The sequence below is a fragment of the Lissotriton vulgaris genome, chromosome 3_1 (genome assembly GCF_964263255.1).
Source record: "Lissotriton vulgaris chromosome 3_1, aLisVul1.2, whole genome shotgun sequence".
Classification (NCBI taxonomy): Eukaryota; Metazoa; Chordata; class Amphibia; order Caudata; family Salamandridae; genus Lissotriton; species Lissotriton vulgaris.
In genome coordinates, this window is record NC_141689.1 from 518,237,325 (window position 1) to 518,254,923 (window position 17,599).

At 47.2% G+C, this 17,599-nt stretch overlaps 1 protein-coding gene across 2 annotated transcripts in view; it reads left to right on the forward strand.

The window, feature by feature from the left end:
* Nucleotides 1-17,599, forward strand: part of CERT1 (ceramide transporter 1) — an 881,084-nt gene that overhangs the window by 402,823 nt on the left and 460,662 nt on the right. For both annotated transcript variants that reach the window (XM_086960766.1, XM_086960767.1), the window contains exon 6: nucleotides 16,824-16,907. In XM_086960766.1, coding sequence (XP_086816892.1) covers nucleotides 16,824-16,907 — 84 coding nt within the window. The remainder of the gene's footprint in view (nucleotides 1-16,823; nucleotides 16,908-17,599) is intronic.

Consider the following 17,599-nt stretch of genomic DNA (forward strand, 5'->3'; position numbering starts at 1 on the left):
ACCTCCATTTTTATCTTACTGTACCATAGTGGGGTTTTTCCCATGATCAGCCAATCCATTTCAGCGCCCAGTGACGGCAGCCCAGAAACGGACTTTGTGGGGGTCATTCAGCGTGTTGGTGTGCAAACATTGTACAGGTACCTTAACAGCCTGCGGCCTGACGGTAACTGCAAATTGCAACGGATGGATGGATCATCTTGTTCACTGAACAGCCAATCCTTTATAATAGGAACTGGACTCCCAACAGTATAGCCTTGTATCTGGCATACTGAGGCACACTTGAAACTTGGTTATTTCCCCTCCTACATGAACTTCTGAGACATGTCTCTTATCGAAGTCGTGCACCAGAGTTACCTCAGGGTAATTCTGGACCGCATTGAAGCTTTTGAGGTCCCGCCTAGCGTTGCAGAGCGCATGTGCTGCTCGCTTAGCGAGACATATTGGGGTAAAAGTATTTTAGGAGGACTTGTAATCCCGCCCATGCTTTCTATTGTGAAATGTCAATATTTATTTAAAACCCTGTGTTCTGATTGCTGTGCGGAGTTTTTCGTTACCACTCTGTGGCTTTTTTTGTACACGCCCTTGAGACAGTCTACGGCGTCTCTGAGTTTTATGGTTGTTCTGTTATCTAAGGAGGAGTGTCAAGGGAAGGTTCAGGGAGAGTTCTGCAAGTTGTCTGCTTTCCAGGCCGTCACGTATGTCTTATCTTTCCCTCCCCTCCCTCCTCCACCCATCCCACTCTTTCTGCTGTTCATCCCCCTCCCTCAAGTGCTGTGTGGGGCACAACGGCAACAGCTTGTTTTAAAGATGCACTGAGTACTTTATTTTCGTTCTGTGCTTTTATTTCTATGTTGTGTTTTTTCGTATTTAATGTGCCTTGCTTCGTATTAAACAGCTGCACGCGAGTAGTTTAGTTCGGGGTTGTTTTTCTGTGCTGTGGTGTTTTGTACTTATTTAATGTGGCTGGTTTCGGTTTCTGTTTAAGGCAATCGCGTGACGTTTTGAAAGGGCTTCAGCTCCTCGTGAACGTGTGCTTTCTGGGCACGCAGAAACATTTTTTTCAGTTGGTGTCTGCTTTCGCGTCTGTTTTCTTGTTACAGGAGATGCGTCGCAGAGCTTTTCACAGAACCGCCTCCCTTCCTCACACTATATGCACGGCACATCTCCCCTTTACACTACGCACCTCTTTTACACATACCACTCTCACACCACATGTGCGTCTTTCTTTCTCACTCACCTTGCCTCCATCCTAGCACCTTTCTAACTAACCCCACAACCTTGATGGCCGACCCCCGAGTTACGTGCCTCGTACACATTTCCCTTACACGCCCCTCATGCTAGTCATATCTCACCTTAGTTCCTTGCCTTGCTTGTCCCAGGCCTCTCTCCCCAAGCCTGTCGCCTCATGTCACACACCGCACCCTACTCCCTGCTTCAAGCATCTCTGCCCGTCGCATCACATCTCACTTTAGCTCCCTACCTCCCTCATTCTCTCGAACATGTCCTTTATACGTCACATCTCACTCTAGCCTCTCACATCTCATCCTACCTTCCTCGGACTCTTCCCCCCTCTGCCCCCACCTTCACATGACATCTCACACTAGCACGCTCAAAAACCCCTGCCCCTCACGTGTCACATCTCACACTATCTCCCTCACACACCCTGCCCCCTCACATGTCACATCTCACACTAGCTCCCTCACACACCCTGCCCCCTCACATGTCACATCTCCCACAGTTCCCTCACACACCCTGACACCCTCACACGTCGCATATCTCAGACCAGCTACCTCACACACCCCTGCCCCCTCACAAGACAACATCTCCCACTAGCTCCCTCACACACTCTCCCCCCCTCGCATGTCTCATATCTCACACTAACTCCCTCACACACCCTGCCCCCTCACATCTCCCCCTCGTCCTTGTTTATGAACCCTTCACCGCCGTGCCCTCTCCACACACCCTTCACATCACGTGTGACACATATCCCCCTGAGCCGCCTCCCAATCCTCTCTCCCTCAAGGCCCCATCATTCTCTCCCTCCCCCTCCACGCACGTACTCACGCACAGAAACCCAGAGATGGAAGGAACAACCTTCCAGATGGGGAGACCGAGAAAAAGGCGGGAAGGAATATACTGGCAGAGGAGATGAATTAAGGCTCAGGCAGCTGGGCCCTTGGCCTACAGGGGCAGGAGGGCAGGGGTGAGATGGCAGGGAGAGAAGGGGGCACGCGCGTCTTCTCTTTCCCTCCCCTCCCTCCTCCAACCCCACCCCACTCTTTCTGCTGTTTCTCCCCCTCCCTCAGGTGCTGTGTGGGGCGCGTTGGCAACAGCTTGTTTTAAAGATGCACTGAGTACTTTACTTTCGTTCTGCATTTTTATTTGTATGCTGTTTTTTCGTATTTAATATTTAATGTGCCTCGCTTCGTATTAAATAGCTGCATCCGAGTACTTTAGTTTAGTACTAGGTTGTTTTTCTGTGCCGTGAGTGACCTTATAGGGGGGATATACTTGGAAAAGAGAGAAATAAGTCAGTCAACTGGGCCTGGTGCAGGTGCTCACACGGGGAGGGAGGCAACAACATTTCAGAAGGGTTAGGGATGGGGAGGGTAAGAAACAAGGGAAAGAAGCATTTGCAATGCAATAGGTCTTGCATTTACGCAAGTTTGAGCTATTGGCATTGTAAATGACAATGCCTTTTATTTATGTTTTAAAAACAAAAATAATAGCTCAAACTCTCGTAAATGCGAGACCTATTGCATTACAAATGCTTGTTGGTAAAGCAGTAAGTTTGGCATCTGACACACTGTCATTAACGGTAATTGGAAAGGAATCCCAAAAGGAGGTCCCTTTGCAGATAACCAATTGGTGAGGATGGATTGAGTTTACAGTTAAGTGTTGGATTTGGTAAAATGTGTATGCCTAAGTAATTGAAATTCTGGGTTACTCTACTTAGTGGTGAGACCCAGTCTACCACTGGGTCTATTTCTCATATTGGAAATTGAACCGGCTATCCCAGTTTACTAGGAGATCTGAAGCTTCTCCAGAAAGATGTAAGATTTGCACTAAATTATCTCCTGTCTATCAGGTATAGGGAAGGAACAGCAAAAGGTCATCTGCATATAAGGGCCAATCTTCCTCCTTCTAGCCAACCCAATTGAGGCACTCGACTCAGCCAACATTTTTAATCCACCTTGCCAGTGGCTTAATCACCAGTTCAAAGAGAGGCTACTGCGGTCATCCTCGTCTCATACCCTGTAAACATGTAAAGCCTCTTGACAGCAGGCCATTGACTCCAGTTCTGGGCCATAGGCCCTGATGAAGCATGCATACATAAGCTAATAACAAGCATTGGCATAGCGAATAGGTCTCACCTTTGGGACCTTATGTGTTTATCCAGAACTTTTGGCTATGTTGTAGAGCATTGTGGCTGCTGTACGTCATGTTGAAAAGTTATAATAGAAAGTGTTAAGCATCTGTGTTACCTTTATACAAACCAAGACGACATTACATACAACCGAACAACCTGATTAAAAAATGATTTTAACATATAAAATGTCTTCTAGTTTTTTTGTACTTGCACTGCTGGCAACTTCTTCCTGCCTGTTCTCATGCTTGTTTGTTATAATTGTTTTTGTTATGGGGGAGCGGGCCATAAATAACGGGGCAGTGGAGGATGAAAAAAGTAATTTAATTAGAACACGAGCAGCAGACAGACACAAGGGGAGAATCAACAGATGCTAGATTCCGAGGGCAGACTGACGTGATGCTTAGGTGATGTTTAGGTGATGCTTAGGTGATGAGCTGATGCAAAATGGTGGTTGTGAGTGATGTTTGGTGCTCAGGTGGTGCCACTATATGGTGTGGATTAAACATACGTTGTGGATTGTGGAGTTGAAATATGTTGTTTGGTGTGTAATTATGTGGTGTGTATTGGGAATATGTGGAGATTAATTGTGTGGCCTGGAACTGTGGTGTTGAGTGAAATTATGCTTAGTGAAATTGTCATGTGTGGAATGCATTTATGTTGATTGATGGTATGTGACATAGAGTGGATTGTATTTGTTACATTAAGTAGAGTGTAATTATGTGGTGTGTAATTATGTGGCACAGTGGTATTATGTGGAGTTTATTTATGCTGTATTGAATAGAGTGTAATTATGTGACGTGTAATTATGTGGTACTGAGTGCGATTATGTGGAGTGTATTATGTTGCATTGAGTAGAGTGTAAGTATGTGGCGCTTAATTATGTGGCACTGAGTGGCATTATTAGTATTATTATTATTATTATTATTATTATTATTTAGCTTATAAAGAGCCTGGTTACTTACTCTGCCTCCTTGATACATAGGGAGACAACATTCTCTGCTATCTTTTTTGTCCCCTAGATCAGGGGTGATTGAGGCCAGTTTCTTCTCAAAGATATCCTGGGTTAATGCGCCCCATTTCCGAACCATTCTGCGCTTAAACTAATTTCCCTGCTTGTATTCATAATCCTGAAAGGGAGAAAATAATGGTTGGACCAAACTACTTGGACCGGAAGCAGAGTTTCAGCCTCTGTTCTACTAGTAAAGATATTATCCAACGTATGACCCCCCTACTAGGCGTAGGAATATGGACCAATTGGTTAAGACTCATCGCCCATAGTCCTTGGGTCACCTCCACAGATCCTTTTCTTCCTTTACCTTCGAAGTGAAGATTCAGCTCACCCAAGAGGATGAAGTTGGGGTAACGGATAGCTTAGGAGGGCAGAATGTCCACGTGTTTTTCAATAAAAGCTCTTGGCGGACCAGCCGGTCTGTAGATAAGAAGTCCTATATTAGATTTGATACTAGTGATATTCAAGTTTAAAATAAGCTCCTCCCCCGCTTTACCGGATCTATCCACCCGAAGAATAGCATAGCCTTCAGGTAGTGAGTCAAGTATATCCGGGGCAGACAACTCATTAAGCCAGGTCTCGACTAAAAATAGCCCAGCTGATTTTTGGTCTATTGGTAGATCAAAAATTTCTAGACAGTGTTTGCTTAGCGATCTACAATTTAGAGAGAGAGAGAGAGAGAGCAGAGTAAGGGGGTATTAACAACTCTCTATGCTTCCCCACTTTCCCTTCCATACCTGGTGTTAACAGGAAGCCACAGTTCCTGCAACTCCCTCGCCATCAGCGGCCATCGAGTGAAGACAGCCTGTGTCTACTAAACCTTTAAGGGCAATCAGTTCCTCTGAAGAGGTTTAGTAGACACTACATAAATGTAATATGTGGTGAATTTTTATATTGCATTGAGTTGAGTGTAAATCCATATCTGTTTTCTATTCCTTTCGATACCTGTTTATACATACATTTTTCCCCCTTTCAATTTACTGTCCATCACTGTTTTGTCGTATTTATTTAACCCACTAAATTGGGGTGAGGATGTGGCCTCATGTCGAGAGCTGCCGACTTTGGAGCTGGGGAACGAGGTTTGAGCCTTGTGTAACCTAAATGGTGCTCGTGTAAAGCCCTCCAATACCTTGAGTCGATTTTGCTCTATTAAATCTACTAAAATCCACTTTAACTCTGCACCCTTTGACACTCCTGCGGACCTGGCCACTACGTGGTTCTGTGCTTTGGAGGTTACTGTTTTTGACAACATGTGTCTTGAATTGCCCTGTGCATATCTTTGGTCAGTCACATTGATTACTTGGAAGAAGTAGAGACATGTGCTGTAGCTAGACTGCGACCTATATTGGCTTGCTCTAGCACAAAGGACGTCATGTTTCACATTGGGATCACGTGCGTGGAAAACAAAGCAAATTCCCTGCAGGCCGGGATGGTGGGTAACCTTTACACAATGGAGGAAGTGAGGCTTACTACAGGATACTCTGTGTAGGTATGGATATTATCAGTAATACAATTCCAGGGTGAATAATGGACCCGCTGTAACCCAACACCAGACTTGAATGTAACTGATGAGGATAAATGTGCATAAACTACTTCCACACATGGTTAACAGTGCTATGCGGTAACTGGCCATTCGATGTCGCTGTTGCGTTGGATGTCAGCCCCTAACCTCTGAGCCAAGGAAGGCTGTATTTTATATTGTGTTTGATTGTAATTAAACATTTATGTAGCGTCTTCTACCCCTAGGTGATGTGTTGGCGCTGAAGCACTTGCCTTCTTGGGAAGCACTTTACAGCTTTAAATGTAGGTAGAGTTTCAACCCTCGGACAACAAGCGTAGATGTGAAAGCAACTGCGCTATAAAATAGTACCCGATCCACGACCAGCTGCCAGCCTGCGTGCTGCTGCTTGCTCCCGAGACCCCTAGGCAATGGGAGTGAACGTTTAGAGGAAAGGCGGGACATGCACCAGTCTTTGGCCAGTTGTGTGCTTTCATTATTGAAAACACAAACAAAGGCCAATGGCATGTGTGGGAGGAGTCCGACCCACACAGAGAAGTCTCTGGGAAGTCAGGAGTGATTCCAAGAGGCCCTCTCCTAGAGCAGCACATGAACGCTGCGCTAGGCTCGACCTACAAAATGGCAGAATTTCTCATAGAAATTTCCTCCATTGCGAGTCGAATTATATCCTCAAGTGGAAAAAGCACAGTGCCAGTGTTATAAAAGGCTTTTTGGACTCCCTAAATTCACATGTAATGGCTGAATTCGACTTGCTTTTTTGGTCTGGTGCAACAAAATTATGAATAGTAGGAGCACCCTGGTGAAATACTGGTTTAAGACACTTAAAGGCCACAAAGGATCATTAAAGGAGGTACTGAAAATAATTAAAGAGAGACCTAACTCATAGCAAAAGTATTTTCTTGATACTGCAGCAGAATTGGGCCGCTCTATAACCAGTTGGTCCCTAAAGGAAGTCAACTATGCAGCAATAAAGAAGCTGCTAAATAGTCAAATCCTCCAGCTATCCAGAAAAGATGTGGCCTGATTCAAGGCTATTGGTGTGCTGTTGTGCCTAATGAAGTCACATGATGCAAACAACATTAAGCCATTCCCAAATAGCGCCTTAGTAAAGAAATGTCTGAAAGAGATCCAATGGGCTCCTATAGTGGTATTACCCATAAAGAAATTAAACCCTGGCTGGAAATCCCTGCTGAAGAGTGTCAAATGCAGGATGTTTAACTTCAGATCAGAGTCCATGGAACATCTTATATACTGCTGTCTCGCCTTATTCCAATACCACCAGAATTTTTTTAAACTGATGTTCATAAGGCATGGGGTTTGAACATGCGCATATGCAGTTGCTTAGATTTTTTACTTGTTCAGTGCCCTCGGGCCTGGCTAAATTCTGCAAATTCATTTGAACGTCATGCGAAGGGACCTGAATCAAACAAAACTAGATGTAAATCGCTTCGCCGAAGTTGATCGATCCTAACCTCGATTAAAAATGGGAGCCCTTGCACTCTGCGCCATTTAGTGACGTCATTGTGCCTGTGCGGGGTGGCCAACCAGCCTAAAGAAAGCGTGACTCCCCCCTCCCCCGCACCCATCCAGCCAACCGGATGTACCGCCCCTGGAGTTCTAGGAGAGACCATTTGTCCCTCCCCCTGGGCGACCCCATTCAATAATTGCAAAAAACACAGTTGATGGACAGAATGTAGAACAATGTCATACATTCAGCCCAGATCCTTCACTGGCTATATGCAAATCAGCTCTGACCCTGTGCCTCATGGGAACAGTCCAGTCCGAGCTACCAAGCCATGTCTTTCCCAGACCGGAATCAAGCATCCAAGGACCGGTTTCTGGCTATCAGCCTTCTTCAGCCTGGATAGCTTGACTCCAGTGGTGTGGAGAGCCTGGGACTCACGTCTGAGTATACCCAGCACACTCTGGGTGAAAATTGCAAAAAACACAGTTGATGGACAGAATGTAGAACAATGTCATACATTCACCCCAGTACAAGGATCTGGGCCTAAATCCATCGTTTTTTTGCACTCCACACCACCCTGGGTTAGACACTGGCTATATGCAAATCAGCTCTAACCCTGTGCCTCATTCAAAAATGGAGCTGCCCCCTAAGGACCTTAAATTGACTGATCCCCAATCATGACCTTACCGCCTGACCAAGGAATAGCAATAAATACGATTGATGACCTACAAACAGGAAAAAAGTCCTAAGGAACAAAATAATCGTACCACACACCTGTTACATTTGGGGGAAAAACCATATTAACAACTTTATAATACAATAACCAACATCTCCTTTTAGGGGATGGTGGGTGGGGAAAAGGATTACAGCCTCCTAGAAGGCTGGGTAGGGCAGGCCTGGGAGCGCTGGAACAAGAGAACGCCTCCCATGCTCCTCGGCCTGTTAAACCCCATATTGGCCAGGCCGGTTCTAACCGGCCTGACCCCTGCTCCCCCTTGACCTAGAAGCGATCCAACTGCTTCCGGATCACTTGGGAGCCCTTTGGGCCAATCGATGATGAGGCGCGTCCACCGCGTCAAGATTATGCGGCGGGGCGCGCCCCATCATGGATAGCAGGCGAGGGGGGGTGGTGCCCCGCCATACCCGCGGCGGGGCAGATGACGGCCCCCGCCTTTCTCTATGGCCAGGGACTACCGAACATCCCCCTCCCCCGCCTTGTGTTCAACCAACATTTATTACAGATGGACATGAGAGGATTTTTTTGGAGGCGGGGGTCGTACAACCCCGGCCGTATTTATTAAAACATAAAATCAAAAAAAATTGAAAAACAATATTTACACATTGTTTACGCAGAAAACATAACATGACATTTGATTACAATTCATATGTACAGATATCAGATGGCTAACCTTAACATCCTTCTAATACAAAGTCTTTCCTATACGAGTCTAATATCTGAACCATAATCATACATTGTTTACTTTTCTGCGTATCCTATTTGGGCCTACAGCAAGGTCGCTAACCGGTGTCAGATCCTTATCAATGAGCCATGCCCTCCCGTAGGAGTGCGCATGCCCAGAGGGCCTGTTTACCGATAGGTTACCACCCCCCCCCCCCCCCCCCCCCCCCCGGTTACCCCCGTAGGCTCCCTGAACTAGATTGAAAAGGGGGGCCCTTGCACTCTGCGCCGTTTAGTGACGTCATTGTGCCCGTGCGGGGTGGCCAACCAGCCTAAAGAAAGCATGACTCTCCCCCCCCCCAAAACCCTTCCTCACACCCATCTAGCCAACGGGATGTACCGCCCCTGGAATTCTAGTTGAGACCACTTGTCTCTCCCCCGGGGCGACCCCGTTCAAGAATGGCGCCGCCCCCTAAGGACCTTAAATTGACTGCTCACCAATCATGACCTTACCGCCACAGGCCAGCATAGTTGCCAGACTATCTGCCCCCCCCCCCCCCCCCCCCCCCCATCCTCTTTAACTGAAAGGTCATGCCCAGCCCTGACACTCCCTAGCCAAGCGATTATATTTTCAAATAGGGTTTTATTACCTAATCTAGTCAGGTGGACCCAGTCTTTTAGGAAGCAATGTTTCCCCGCCCCCCCAATCCCCCCACCCCACCCCCCGACACACCCATGCGCTATGTAATATAACTGAGGGGACCTGAACTATTTCCCTATTTTATTGTTGATCCTCTTTACCGAGTGATTCAACGCTTTCACAGAATCTCCCCCCTCCCCCCTCCATTTGAATCTGGGTATCATCTGAGACCAAACTATGGTGCAGCCTTGGCATGCCTTAGCTAACCAGCCCACTTCTGAGATTATATCCTCCATCAGGACCCTTCTCCCCAAATTTAACAGATTGTTCCCACCCAAATGCAAGATAACTATTGTGGGTGGAGGACTGTGTCTACTCAACAGATCTGTAACAAAACCCCTAAACTGACTGAGGCAGAGGCCCCCTTTACCATGAAAAGAAACCTTGAAACCATCCCGCTCAGCTTTTTCTGTAATTACCTGAAAGAAAAACAGATTTCATGCGCCGTATATAAGAATGACCAATGACCCATACAACATGTGCTTCTTGTCCTGTCGATGTGGCCGCCGTTGTGAAGAATCTTGCTGGTGATGCGCCGATGGCAGTTTCTCCCCTGCGTGACCGGTTCGAGAAACTGAAATACAAACGAACAGAACAGCCATCAGTCTACAATTGCATTGCCACCCTCACAAAATGTGCAGCTGCACATAGCGCTTGTAACAATTAGAAGACCATCTTCCAATTCTTTTCACACTGTTGCTGTGCAACCCTCTAGCTGTTGCCTCTGTGGCAGCCCCTATTCTGAATGAATGAGTCCCGAAGTCCTTTGGATCTAAACCGCCATGGCCAATACCCTTTTAAATTGGAACCTGGTAAGTGGGGTACCGTCAGCATGCATTAGTAAGGTCCCCCCCACTGCACTATTCCTCTGTCGGAGGAAGGCTTCTAGTTGCATCACTGGGCAGCATGGATGATCTTGTGACCGGTGAAGTACTATCCCTTCACACCGGGCTTCCTAATCAGTTTTACATTTTTTAATGGTTATTAGCAGTGTTTTGCCCTTTATCCTCGCGTGCTCCAGCTGGAGCCCACCAAGCACATCTGATTTGTTGCACGCCACCAGTTCACCCACCCTAAATGCCCCATAAAAAGCCAGCGCAAAGGCGGCTCTAAACAGTAATGCCTCTCCTATTGAATTGCAAATGCTACCCAGGGCTGTTAGTAGTGATGTCAGCCGCTGTAAGCCAATCGGTTGTCTCGTGTCCGGGGCGGCCCCCTGGAGGCGTCGCCACCCCTTTAGTGCCTTTCTCACTATGAAACTATTCGTGGGGTCCCTGGTGTCCCTGATCTGTGCAAAGAAAGAAACCACTGCCACATGACACCTGGCTGTCGCTGCCGACCGCCCGTCTTTGTTCAATGCATCTAAATACTGGAGGAATGCCCCTGATTTATGCCAGCTATCCGCCCAATCCTGCCCCAAAAAAGTGCAGTAAGACCAAAGCGCCCCTTCGTAAGCCTTCCTGGTCCTGGGCGCTTTGCTAGCTGCCATTAGGTTCTGTAGCTGGGGGCACCAATCTGCCAGAGTGCTTCCGAGAAGTGTGTTGGTCTCGCCTCTGCAGACGGTAAGTGTTCCCTGAAAACCTGCATCTTGAAGCGAGAGAGTGCGTCAGCAGCATTATTCAGCACCCCCGGGACATTTTTAGCTTTAAACTGTACATTCAGCTTCATACATAACAGCACTATTTCCTTCAACAGGCGGAGGATCATTTTACACCGGGCAGCCTGTTGATTGATGCATTCCACATCTGTCATGTTGTCTGACCAGAGTGTCACAGATTGATTACGCAAATGATGAGGCCAAACAGTCAGTGCAACCCAGATGGGAAAGAGTTCCAGGAAACCTATGTTGGCTGTCAGACCACTCACCCCACCAAGCCGGCCACTGCTGAGCCACCCCTTCGTTCCAGAGTATGGCACCAAATCCCACACTGCCCGCAGCGTCAGTCCATAAAGCTAACTTCGTGTAAGTAGTGGGGGACCGAGCCACACTACCCTTCCGTTGAAACCCTCCAGAAATGCGATCCAAATCCGCATGTCCTGGTGAACCTCAGACAACAGTCTTGTGTGATGATGTTTGTCCTGCAGGCCTGTCATGGCCTGCAAGATGGAACGGGAGAATGGTTGTGTCATAGGTATTACCCTTAGCACAAAGTTCAACTGGCCAATTGTCTGTTGTAGCTGATGTAATGTTACTTTTATCTTTCGACAAACATTGCTGGAGTGCAGCTCTAAATTTCAATATTTTTTCTTTATGTAACCGAAAACATCCCTGTACAGAGTCCAACTCAATTACTAAAAATTCTATTGTGGTTGCTGGACCCACCGTCTTCCCTGGCGCCAGGGGGACCCCAAAAGCACGCAAAATTCCTGCAATGCCCAAGCGCATTCCCGGGAGCCCACCGACCCCAGAAAGAGAAAGTCATCAAGATAGTGCATGGCATATTGGTGCCCCGTTGCCTGTCTCAAAACCCATTCCAAAAATTAAATGAATTTTTCAAAGTAAGCGCAGGAAACAGAACACCCCATGGGCATGCACATATCCATGTAGAATTTGCCCTGAAAGTAGAAGCCTAGAAGGTGGTGATCTAAAGAATGTACAGGCAGTAGCCGTAGGGCGGATTCAATATCTGATTTGGCTAGCAAGGCCCCTGGTCCCAGAACCCTTAGCATATCAACTGCCTGGTCAAGAGGCATCTTTCACTCTACAAATCTCTTCGTAGATGGCGTCATTTAATGAATTGCCTCTAGGGGCTGACAGATTATGAATCAACCTGAACTCCCCTTCCTCTTTCTTTGGGACCACCCCCAGAGGCGAGCAGACAAAGTTGGGCCTAGGGATGTGATCAAAAGGACCCGCTATTCTACCTAGGCGCAGTTCTTTTGCAATTTTCACTGTTGCTACCCCGGGTTGGACCTTACAGACAGCTGATTTTTACATTCTGGTGTCCCTGTGTAGTCAACTGCCAGAATACTAGAGCCATACAAAAAACCTATGGATATGATGTATATCCGAATAAAGTTATAAACTGAACTGAACTACAAAAACCTTCTTGTAAAATCCTAGCTGTAGCATGGTCTGGGTACCTGTTTAACCAAGGAGTCCTAGCCAGAATATCAATGGGTGAATGTGTTACCATTCGTACCTTCTCCTTATTCCTGTTTTTTCCTCCCCCTATTTCCTGAGAATGAGTTCCCTTTCTTGAGGCATTTTGCCTCTGGGTGAGAGGGGTGATTACATATGGAGCATGTGCGTCTAAATTTACAAGTGCCTTGGGCCCTGGTGCATGTCTGTCTATTAAAATCCCAGCATACCCCTTTCCGTCCCCCCACGTTCCCTGAACCAGTGGCTGTGCCCCCGGTTTGTGGTGGCCGAAAGGGCTGAGGTGCTTGGGAAGTGTGACCCTTGTTCCAGTTTTGCACTGCATTGCCCGGCTGTCCTGGGCTAAACTATCAAACCATGAGATTAAGTCAACCCAGTCCCAGGTAGGTGATGGGTCAAATTCCTTAGCCTTCCTGAAATTCATGTCATAGTCTTTCCAACCTACACTCCCATATTTGTCATTAGTCATAGTAGCCCTGCTCTGGTAACACGCCATCCCTGCCTGCAGATTAGGGGAACGCTCAGCTATTATGGCCATAAATACAGAGAAAGCCCTAATCCAGTTGTTCAAGGTCTCCTCCACCCTGAATTTCAACATTTCAACCCACCATTCACTAGGAAGCATCCAATCCTTCTACTTCCTGGCATACTCCATTTCCCTGTTATCCACAAGCAAGGAAAACAAATTGATATAAGCACCAGACCATATTAATTCCTTCACCTCGCGTTATACATGCCTTGCCAAATGCTCCCGCGCCCAGCAATGGCAATGCCACCTCCTTACCTGTTGCCCCAACTCCAGCTGTCTCCGTCACCTTGTCTTTTCCATTGCCGCTCTCTTGCACCGCTGGTTGGGGTAAATTAGATGTCCCTGGGTCTTCGCCTGGCACCTTGCTTGGGGCGGCAATAATCTTTGCCACCATCCTCGGTGCCTCAGCTAATAGGTCCTCCGCTACCTCTTTTGTACCCACTGAAGACGGTAACATTCCCCCCCTTCCTAACCAAGGGAGAACGGCCTCTATCTGAGCCACTAACTCTGGCGGTACCTGATTAACCCCTGTTGATGTTGGGACCGGAGTGGGGGCCCCTGGATCAAGAACAGGAACCACCGGGAATGATGCGGGGCTAGGTGTGGGCACCACAGGGATTATCATTGGGACCCCCGGGACTGCTGTGGGTGGCAGCGAACTTGGTGTAGGCACCGGCGGGGTAGGCGCAGGGATCAATGAGACACTTGCCGGGATCTCTGGTATAGGTGTAGGGCTCCCCGGTGTCACTGGAACTCCTGAGGGAACCTCCCCCGAAGGCATTTCCTCCAAAGTCTGGTTTGGTGTGGGCCCTTGAATTTTTTCCCTTCCTGGGTCTAGCCCGCCTGGGAAGTGAGTCTAATTCCCCTCTAGGTTTTGGGGTCACTATTGTTCGCTTGGGCCTACCTGCAGTCACACTCTGCCCATCTATCTTCTGCCTGAGCTCTGCCAGGCTATGCCCTATTTGCTCTACCTTCCCCCATCTCCTGTCCATTGTCGCCATCCTACGCATCATTGATTCGAACATAAGCTCCATGCAGGAACGCTTCGCACCATTACTAGCCATAGTTCCTGAGCCAACAATATCAAGGTAACTTACGCACTGATCAGCAATAACACCGCGAGCACAATGTTATTTGTTACCTAACTGGGACCTATTCAGATCCTTACTTGCGCATGTTGGGGGTACACAAACTGTCCGTAGGCACCACGGAACTGGGACCCGGCCCACACCAGCTAATCTGGGTGTTGGGCGAATAAACTCTAGCCCAGCGGCCCACAGAAGCAGTGAAATGCAGGCCTGTCTGGGACCCCTAAAAGCGATGTCCTCCGTGTCGCCTCCTGCTGACCTCGCGTGTTGAGTACCCCTGTGTGCACTCCAAAATAAAAGTTTTACAGGTTACCATATGCCTCTGGGCACACAAAAGTGGACACCGTTCATTAAAAATACGGTAAAGTTAGATACTTGATTTACACTTGATATTTATAGTATGCACTGGGGATACTTAGTGATTTGCCCAGAAACACAGGATGTCGGCGTTATTACTAAAATTGAAACACTCAGTATTGAAAAAGAGGGGGAACAAATTGCAGCAGCTACTTCACATAATTAGCAACTGTGGTGCTGCACTACGAATGGGCCCTCCTCCTACACCAAATTAAGGCACAATTTACACTGCATTAGCACTTGCATACTACAAAAACAGAAACCGGGACTGGCGGAGAGCGCGCTCAAACCCTGCTGTTAAGGGCAGCCTATACCCAGCAGGAAGCGGCACTCCAGCGGTGCTGCGGGGAGGAGCGTTCTCGCTCCAAATTCCCCCACCTTGTTACTCGCGCCACTGTTATAAATGAAAAAAACGGCAACTTCCACTGTGCGCTAACCTCTTAGTAAGCTTTGCGGCAATCTGCCTCCCTCCCGCAGCACGCCCGATTCCCCACAGTACCTAAGACGCGTGCTAGCGCCTAACCCAACTGTTTGCCGCACCACTCCCTGACCGAGGGACGATGGAAAACACGCCGGCTCCCGCTCTCGGCACACTGTTCAGCTGGCTCCCTTCCTCCCCTCTCGGTCCCGTTTAATACCGCACCGCACAACGTAATCTGCAGGGGAATACAAAAAAGAAAGAAGCCGGCCGCTGTCCTCAGAGTCTTCCTCCGGACCTCCTGAAGTGAAGCGTCTGGTTTCCGCGTCCCGCCACGACCTGCACAAAGAAAGCAAGCAAGAAAAAGATTACAGCCTCCTAGAAGGCTGGGTAGGGCAGGTCTGGGAGCGCGGGAACAAGAGAATGCCTCCTGTGCTCCCCGGCCTTTAAAACCCCATATTGGCCAGGCCGGTTCTAACCGGCTTGACCCCTGCACCCCCTTGACCCGGAAGAGATCCAACCACTTCCGTATCACTTGGGAGCCCTTTGGGCCAATCGATGATGAGGCGCGCCCACCGCGTCATGATGACGTGGCGGGGCGTGCCCCATCATGGATAGCAGGCGAGGGGGGGGGGGGGGGCCGCCATACTGGGCCCCGCCTTTCTCTTCTCATGCCAGGTTGAACTGCTGAGTTTAACTTGGGGATTACTAGTTTAAAAATCATTCTGACAGACCCTATATTGGCACCTTAGGCTGTAAGATATACATCAGTTGTAATTGGGGACTAATCGTTTAAACACTGTTCACAATTTTGGTGATCGATACTGCACAAGTACTGCCCAACAAAGCTTAAGACGTGAGGGGTGAGCACGGTTTTTAATGTTTTTTTGCTTTTTCTAATAGATTATGCTTTAAGGTCCATTGACTTATACAGGTTTCCCTCTGGCCGGATTGTCACTTGTATAAGTGGAGTTCCAGGGGTAGAATTTTCCCTCAAAAGTCGAAATATGGAGAGCCAAGGACATACTTGATTGCCGGAATAGGGGCAAGTAGCTTGCTGTATCTTTAAACACAGTTATTGTTTACAAAATATGCGAGGCCCCTTTTAATTGTCCTTTTATGCTACAGGTTTGCAATTTGCTTTGATGAGTAATTATGCAATAAAAAAATATTCATTCCTCCTTTAGTGGCTGCATCTTAAGACTGTGTGTGTAGCACGTGTGAGAGACTGCTCGCTTCTGGTTTTAAGGCTGGTATAATTCCGTCATTTTAGCGGGCAAACAGCTCGATGCTCAGCCTCCCCCCCCCCCCAATGTTTTATTATTATGTATTACTGCATTACTAGATGTTGCCATGGGCAGCCAGTTACAGTACTATGTAAAGATTGCGCTTTTATTGTTTCTGCGCGGATATGCGATACTACCGCTTTTTATTTTAATGGGGTGTGACTATTGCAGCATACTTTTATAAGCAAGGTAACCATTCTACATATAGTTTAGTGCCGATTATTAAGAGAGGGTATCTAGGTAGACTTTCAAGAACGTGTCCCCCGCGTGGAGGGACCCGTGTTGGGAGCTGTTCTGAGAGGTCACGTCATGTGGAGAACGTCATTCCGATAGGTCTGATGCCGCATTTCTGCCTCGCTCCTGGTGGTGCTGAGCTCATTGTTTTTACACAAGGACAGCGAGTGTTTCTCGAAATGAATTGCAAGTCCGTGCCATTCATTGAAAGTCGCACTTTTCGTTGAGAAGAGATGAAAGAGAATGGCTGTTATCTGGATGTGTAACGCTGCTGTACTTTCTACGTGTTAGGAAAGCTGTTTAAATTAATGTGATCCATCATTTAACACGCACCGTTTTCTTGTTTTAGTGGTGGAAGATGACGAAGATGATTTTCTTACGCCTCACCCAGATGGGGATTTTTTACACAACACTAATGGCAGTAAAGACAAATGTAAGTATTTGCTCTTTTCCATTTATGTGCAATAATTGTATGTTCTCTGTGTAGATACGCAATTTAAGTACAGCGGTGTGCTGCGCTAGTGCACAACTATAGGAAGTTTAGTTTATCGGATGCTATTTTTCTTTGCTTTTTGGGTTTGACATCACATTATTTTAACAGAAAATGCTTTCTACGACGTGACAAGCAGAAGGCTAGCGATGAGTTGTTTCCAGTCAAATGTGTGTTAAATCACTGCACCTCTGTTTGTACATTCTCCGGGAGTGTCGCCATCTGGGGCCGGTTACCAGTCTGCACTCAAAGGGTCAATCACTGCGATCATAGACATGTCTCCGGATGCAGACACCTCTCACAAGCCACCTGCTACTTTTACTGACCCAGAATTATGATGATTGTTAGATTCGTTACTTTACTGGTCAGTATTTTCTGGGTTCCTTTACAATGCACATTTTCATTTCTAAAATCTGTCGCGTATAGTTGCCTAAAGATCCTAATTATGGCACAGAGAGGAAAGGTCTTTAACAAGGAATTGGAGGTGCTATAGAGTTTCATTTTTTAAAAATTGATTTCCTGATCTTTTTATTTTCAAATTTGGTATATTGATTTTTTTAATTTAAATGTCGTCCATTCATACTTTACGCCTGAAATGGTTGTTCTTGCAGTTGCATTTAGAAACAAACTGCTAA